This window comes from Centruroides vittatus, unplaced genomic scaffold (genome assembly GCF_030686945.1).
Source record: "Centruroides vittatus isolate TY-2023 unplaced genomic scaffold, ASM3068694v2 contig_880, whole genome shotgun sequence".
NCBI classification, from domain to species: Eukaryota; Metazoa; Arthropoda; class Arachnida; order Scorpiones; family Buthidae; genus Centruroides; species Centruroides vittatus.
The window spans coordinates 870,736-879,020 of NW_027122572.1; the positions used below are offsets into that span (position 1 = coordinate 870,736).

At 28.8% G+C, this 8,285-nt stretch overlaps 1 protein-coding gene across 1 annotated transcript; it reads left to right on the forward strand.

Moving 5' to 3' along the window:
• Positions 1 to 1,024: 1,024 nt before the first annotated feature.
• LOC136983306 (glycerophosphocholine cholinephosphodiesterase ENPP6-like) lies at positions 1,025 to 8,285 on the forward strand. The gene is made up of 7 exons (XM_067280004.1): positions 1,025 to 1,303; positions 4,361 to 4,708; positions 4,786 to 4,895; positions 4,971 to 5,132; positions 5,321 to 5,467; positions 7,877 to 8,015; positions 8,105 to 8,285. Exons 1-7 carry the CDS (start codon positions 1,054 to 1,056, stop codon positions 8,245 to 8,247), a joined length of 1,299 nt encoding a protein of 432 aa, XP_067136105.1. The 5' UTR covers positions 1,025 to 1,053; the 3' UTR covers positions 8,248 to 8,285.

Below are 8,285 nucleotides of genomic sequence, written 5' to 3' on the forward strand. Positions count from 1 at the left end.
AAAGAGTCCGATTTTTGTTTTGAAAAGTTAAACATTAGTATTAAATGTAATTTAATTGATAAAGCAACACTGTTGCCATCTTATTTTTTAAATTTTCAGAAATAATGCAAACTTTTATATTAAATAGACTAATAAATAAAACAGAGACATGAGAAACATCCGTATAAAACCAATCGGAATTTCTATTTAACCAGCACATGAAATAAGAAAATAAAACATTGCCAAAATGATAAGTTACACCTTTTTAAAAAAATCGATTCAGTCTTGTATTTTAATATAATTAATACTTATTTTAAAAACGACTAGATTATTATTGTATATCGTAATGCAAAATTAAATCTATAATTATAGTTTGACCTATTGACCTAATATAGTTGAAAACCTAACTATAATAGCCCAAGTTCACTCAGATGAGAAATGAATTATTTTGAAGAGGAAAATAACCTGTCAAAATATTATTAAAATAAATATTTTTAATAATATATATTTAATAATTAAATATTGGTATTATATATCTTTATACTCAAGAAATTTATACTTAACTCGTTTATTTCAAAAAATTTTTTTGAGTGTAAAGATAAATAAACTCTATATTTATAGTAATGCGCTACATTTTCCCTATATTATATATATGTAATGTTAATTTGAGTATTTACATAAGCAAGAAGATAGCAAGAACTTTAAAAGGATAATTTAAAATATATATACGAGGTAATAATAAAATATAAAATAAATAAACTCTATATACATAGTAATATATAATACATATATGATCAAATAATACACCATATACATTATTTAAAAGTAGTTTATTGTCCCTTAAAAATAACGATAATAGGAAACGATTTCATAAGTAATAATTTAAATATTGATGAGAAACGTGAATTAATTAATTATATTTATCTAGGATGATTTCATTAATTCGTACTAAAAATGTGGATATTGCGTTACAAAATGTTCCCTCGTCGAATCACGTGATATTTAGCTATTTAAGAGAGAAATATATTCACTGGTATGACAGAAAGCAGCTGAAAAGTTTTATGACAAATATCAATGGCTGTCAATCGAGATGACGCATCTTTATCTGTTCTTTTTTTGGCATATTTATTGTCGCAAACGTGTCTAGTTTTATCAAAAAATCAATCTTTGTTCATCTTGATGGTGGACGGAGTGAGATGGAATTATATAGACGAAAATGGATTAATTGGATTTCCTATTATCGAAAAATTTGGCGTTAGAGCTCAATATGTTTTGCCTATTTTTCCATCTAATACCTATCCTAATTGGCTAACTATGGTCACAGGTATGTTTTTTAATGTCTGAAATTTATTTAATTATAAAGTATTAATTAGGTTAATCATTAGAAATGTGACAGGCTTGTGTGATGTTATCACATCATGTAAATTCGAATGCATTGTGTTTTATTAACTAGTTGATGTGCAGAATATGAAAACATCAAACAGAAATTTGTAGATAATAATTTTTAGTAGTGCAAAATAATTTAAAGTGATATATTTCAAGAGACAACAATTAGCCTATATTTCAAAGCAACATCGAAAGTAGATGGGAAATATTATTCTGAAGAGGAAAATAACCTGTCAAAATATTATTAAAATAAATGTTTCAAAGCAACATCGAAAGTAGATGGAAAATATTATTAATAAGATTTTTAAAATACTTTCAAAATAATCATGTCTTGTTGGAAGCGATAAACTAAATTACCGATATTCGAGTGAAAGCGCACTAATTAAATCAATAGTCTTTAAACTTTTTTGACTATCGATTCCTTTGAGAATTCGTTGATCTTTTAACGACTACCTCTTCTTCGTTCACTAATGCAATTAATAATAATAAATAAAATTGGTGAGCCAGTATTAATCTACACAACGTTTTCAGAGAAAAGATCTACTTAGTGAAGCAAATTTACATCCTGAACTGTCATATACATCATTCATTGGACTAATAATTTTGAATGAACCGTTTTCAATCGACCACCAACTAACTTCCTACCTCGAAAATGTTTTAGTTTGGTGACACCTGTATTAAATGGTAATATTATCACAGCCGATTTTAGACAGTTGCGCATAATTATTTAGATCATGTGTTTTTAATAATTAAATTGCTTTATTGACTTACTATTTTCAAAGTTGAAGCAATTGAACGTAAAGTTGTGTGCGCTTTATTTCTGGTGGAGGATTTGTCTGAAGATAGTGACGTTACAGATTCGTTTACTAAAATAAACGTTTACAGTCATTTGAAAGAAATTTGCAGGCTTTCGCGAGATTTATTTTGGAATAATTATAAAATTTCTCTAATTACGGGTTTCCGGAAAAAACGTGATGTAAAGAAAAAGTAAAGGTTATCAAATTAGTAGAAAAGTCAACTTTAAAAAATATTTTTAAGATTCTGTCTTAAAAGACATAATTTCTCTATACGTAAGACAATTGAACCCAAGTCAGTTAAGTTCCGTTGTTTCATGCGTCGTTCGTCGAATGTATGCTTTAGAACAAGCAGATGGAGGGCGCTTACAGTAGAACAAAGTCTGATTTACTGGCTACTTGAACATTTCCATGTGTACCTTAAAATTACCATATGTGACAGTGTAATCTGTGGAGGATTACAACTCACAGAATCTGTAATCACCACACTATACTGCAATAAAAGCATTGCACGTGGTGCTTAAACGTCTCGATATTTCCTGAATTTCTTTGACAACCTACTTAATATTGCATTACTCAACAACGATTACAGTTTAGACTGGTAGATAATCACCATCAATATCTATCACATCTCTCCATTTCTGCTGCAAATTTTCAATCCCGTGAGCATAGAATGACTGGGATTTTTCTTTGAAAAAATCTCCAGCGTCGGTTATTGTCATTGAACTGTATATTGACAATATGGTTCTTTAGGATGCGAAATGGAGGGGTCAGTTAGACAGTGGTCAGTTAGAGCAAAGTCGGATTTTGTTTATTTTTGGACGAAGTTCTTTGATCTTGGTGTTCAAACGCTCCAGTTGTTCACAGTGGAACTCTTTCATAACAGTTATGTTGGTTGGAAGCAGCTTCATCACGATGACGCAAAATAAACACAGATCATTGCTTTCTGCACTATCGACCTTCTGACATTTCAACATTCTTTGGTCACTCATGAACACTTTAACAAGCGCTTTGCAGATTAGATCGCGAGTCTTCGCTGCGTTGTGTCCACTTTTGAAATGATAGAGCAACAGAACGCGAATGTGTTTTATTTATTTATTTATTTTTCAAGTTTTATATTGTCAGACATTGCTTATGCGTCTATTTTCCAATGACATATGTGATGAAGTACTTATGCACCCATATCAAATTTTCTTGAACATTTTTTCCAGTCGTTTTTAGAGAAAATCGAAATGTCTGAATATCATTTTTACAACTTGATAAATACCATCTTTACAACCACTCTGTATTTGCCTATAGTTTTATTAGCTAAAATATGATCTAGTTACTCGTATTTTTATATTTTGTAATGCTATATCTGTTTTTGAGCTATCTTAATGTTTTAACCAGGTGTTCGTTATTCTGCACTTATTATAGAGTAAAAATTTCTTGTTCAGTATTGTTTATTGCAAAATCATCAAGGATGCTTATTACATTGTCAAGTTTTCTATTACCTCTCTTGCATTTAAATCGTCCAGTAAAAGAAGTACTAGTTCATATTTTAGCTAATGGAAAAAATATACAAATACAGAATGATTGTATGAGGTTGTAAGGATAAAATTTAGACACTTCGATTTTTTTTAGAAATGACTGGGAAAAAATATTCTAGAATATTGAATAGTTAAGCGACAGATGCTCCAGTCGTGTTAATTTGTATCAGTTTGAAAATGACACCAGCCATATAATATTATTTAAGATCCGACCATCAATTCAACAAATATTTAATGAACTGTTAAGACTCTTAACTTAAAAACAAATTTTGATGTGAATATTAATAAATAATAACTTTTATGAACTTATAAATTAACTCTATTAAAAGTGAGTTTGATACAAAAATTGTACACCAAAAGATCTTTCTCCCGACCTCACGGGATGGCTCCGACCGTCGCTTGGGACTTTGTCCCACAGAGATCGTTTTAATATCTTTTAGAATCATTACGTTTCTGTTTAAGACTATCAGAGTTTGAAACAAGGGATAAAAGTACAAAAATAAAAATTATACATAAATTTAACTTTTAAATGACTCTTTTATGAGGTTGATTTGTACATGTCATGGAAAATACTTGATATAGGTTCTATAAAAATATAAATGATTATAATTTATAACTTCTAATTATTAGAAGGCTTATCTAATTTTTGTCGTGTATATTTTTAAATCGAAGGCGTTTATTCGGAAAGTCACGGATTTGTGAACAATTACATGTACGACAAAAATAAAGATATATATTTCGAAGCATCTCCTTCTTCCGATGATATATGGTGGTGGAAAGGTATCGAACCGATCTGGATAACGGCTGAAAAACGTGGAATAAAATCGGCTCTATACAATTGGGACGGATGTAATTTAGAAGTGGATGGAATCAAAGCAAGTTACTGCCGTCCTTACAGGTCTTATAAGCTATGGCCTGGGGTAGAAAAAGATACCAGACGGGCTGCTTTTGAAATTTTGAATTTGTTTCAACAAGGATATAGACTGGGTTTATTATATTTTGAACCTGTCGATGGTAACGGTTAGTAAAGTAATAATCTATATTTTACAATAAATTCAAATAATTTGTGTTAGTAAAAAGTAATACTTTCTGTGTAGGACATATTTTCGGTCCTGAAAGCTGGATACGAAAATGGGCTTTACGTCAAATTGATAAAATTCTTTACGATATTCAACAAGAAATAGAAAAGAAAGGAATGAATAATGATGTAAGTTTATCAATTTTTATTATATTTACTTTTTGTTAAGAGAAATTTTATTAAGTATTAACTTTTTTTGCACAGGTTAATGTGATCGTTGTATCGGATCATGGTATGACTAACATCAGTTTTGGGCGGACAAAAGTGATTGACATAAATTCTGTCGTGTCTTCAGACGATGTTAAAGTTATGCTAGATGTTTATTGCATGTCGATGCTATGGCCAGAAAATGATAAAGAAGAAAAAGTAAACAACTTTGCTATCGTTATTAATATAGAGTGTTTCGTAAATGTTTGGCCAAATTTCACAAGTTTGTAGACGGAATTTCTCCTCTATAAGTCTGTGGAATTTTGCCAAAGATTTTCAAAGCATCCTGTGTAATATTCGATACATTAATTAATCAAACAAATGTTAAACGTTGTACAAAATTTCAGGTATACAATGATTTGATAAATGCAAATTTGGAAGGACTTCAAGTTTACAGAAAAAGAGACATTCCCAATATTTTTCATTTTCGTGATCATAATCGTATCGCTCCAATCTTAATGTTAACAAACAGTTCGGATTACATCATTGTTCCTGTAAGTGTTCCTTTACTTTTAAAACATAAACTTTAAATTTTAACTGAATTTAATCGAGCTACGTATGAAAACTATACATAAGAAAGTTCAATCGAAAATTTTCTCAAATTTGAATTGTCAATTCTCGTTTGTATTGCGTTACTAAGATGTCGTTTTATTGTGTAAATGTAATTATTTAGATTTTAAACTTAGCTTAAAAGATTCACTCTCATACGAGAATTATCAATTAAGATGACATCAGCAGAACTAGTAGAGAAAGTAACAAAGGGTCCGATGCAGCTTTTCTAAGGGGTCGTCCATAAATTACGTAAGGGTGATTTCGGTCATTCTAGACCTCCACCCACCCCTGTGTAAGAAACCGTAATATTTTCTTTGATCCCTCCTCCCCTTCCCTATCTTACGTAATATTTAGACATGATTTCAAAAAAAAGATTTTAACAAAAAACATTTTTTATGAAACCCTAAAAATCTTAGGTTCAAAATATATAATTATTAATTAGTTAATTAATATGTACTATTATTTATAAAGACTTTATGTGAACAAATTTAAAAATATAAAAATTTAATGAATTCGAATGAACAATTTATTTTAAGAACTTTATTTTTTAATTATTAACAATCTTTTCTTATTATTATCATTAATCAACGTCATAATATTCATTTTTATATTAATTTTCACAAAAGGACGCAAAAAACTTTGACAGATCGACTAGCTACCACACGTGTAAACAGAAACGTCATACAAAACAAAACAAGAGAGAGAAACCACCACACTGCCTTTCTCCCATGATAAAAAATGTGTAGAGCGTGAATCTGCTAGCGTTATTATTCTATCACGTCACACGAGATGGCATTGGTACAACGAGCGTTCTTAATAGAAACCGCCAAATTGAAGCCAAATTCAAAACTCCACCACTCAACGAGATCAAAAAATAAAAATAAGAATATTACGTAAGACGCGATCTATTACCCCCTACCCCTGAGTAAGAAATCCTTGACCCCCACCCACTCCAAAATACCTTACGTAATTTATGAACGGCCCCTAAGGAGAGTAATAGAAAGTATCGAATCAATACATATTACAATTAATACAATTGTGTAAATTTAGCACGATATGTAAATCTAAACGTAAAATTGGCAGCAAGACCGCAAAGAAAGAGATTTAAGGGGAGTCTTTTTCTAATATATATTATAAAAATAATTTGTTTATATGTAGATAATAAACTTTTATTTAAAATTTTTAAATTTATAAAGGTTGCGATAATTTATTCTTTTTTAATGCACCCTCTACGTCTTTTGTAGTCCAGGCAATTTGAATCTTCTCCTGGTGCTCTGGTGATAAGTAAAAGACGAATTTATATGCTGTTTCAAAATATATTCCAAAATATGCAGTTAAAAATATCAAATACACGCAATACTTTACAAAACGTACTGAAACATCAGAAATATGCAATTACATGCAATTTCATATTAACATATTTGGAGAAATGTTTATTTTACCATAATACATTATGGTAAAATAAACAGTTCTATATTTTATACAGCTAAATACAAAATTCTGGAATATGCTTTTGCATAGAAATTAGCCTTCTAATGATAAGATAAAAATAATTAAAACTAAATTATCGTTCAGAGAAGATTACTTTATTTACTGACAAAGTATTTAGAATTGCATCTATATTATTTTATAAATTAATTTGAGAATTATTTTATAAACAAGAATTAATTGAATATTTAAATATTCGTCTAAAACAGGGATTCCTTTTCTTTTTCTTGTCTTGCCCTTTTCCAAAACTGGAGTTAATTTGCGGAATTATTTCTATAACGATATAAAGTAAGAATAAATTAAAAATATAGTAAAATGAATAAACAAATAAGAGTTAACACTACTTTTTATTAAACATAAACCAAAATTCAAAATTGTATGCTTTACTTTAACAAAATTTAAACATATGTGAATTATTATTATTATGACATGATTAAATATAATGAAAAAAAATTGTCTACTAACTTCAAAACGGTCCCGGTAATTAAAGACCCTCCCCGGATAAATCGATTGAAGATAAACCCTTAGCAACCAGATTAGAAAACCCTAGTCTATGAAAATCAAATTTGGTTGTTCTAAAAATTAATAAAATAAAATTACACATGAAAATTTTATTTTACTATTTTCAACTTATCCATATACGTTTCATAAGTTGTATACACAGTAAACAACTTTTTAATTTTACTATTTTTAGTTATTTAGTGGCATGCTTTGGCATTTTTAAAGTAATAAAATTAAAAGTAATAAAACATTTTTAAAATAAAGTCATTTAGTTTTAAAATATAAAGTATATTTGGTAAAAATATATCTTATATTATAATAAATAATATATATACTGTATATATATATTTTCAATAAATCAGTTGAATAACCAGAAAAAGATGAAACCATATTATATGTTGGGCACAATAACTTCTTTCTTTTTGTCTGGAATTCACGGTTGCAACCAATACACTGATAAGATGTCTGACATGAGAGCCATTTTTATGGCTCGCGGTCCCGGTAAGTAGTTTTGAATTTTTATATTTATTTAAAAGTACTTAAAATAAATTTTGTGTTATATAAAGTTCAATTTCGTGCATTTTTTGCAGCTTTTAAAAATCTAATATCTCCACCACTTCACATGGTAGACCATTATAACATATTTTGCCACGTTCTTGGAATCGAACCACTTCCCAACAATGGATCGTGGCATCGAATAAAAGATATGCTTAGACATGGTTCGAATCTGTAAACAATATTTTAACTAATAAATATATCTATATGTTATAA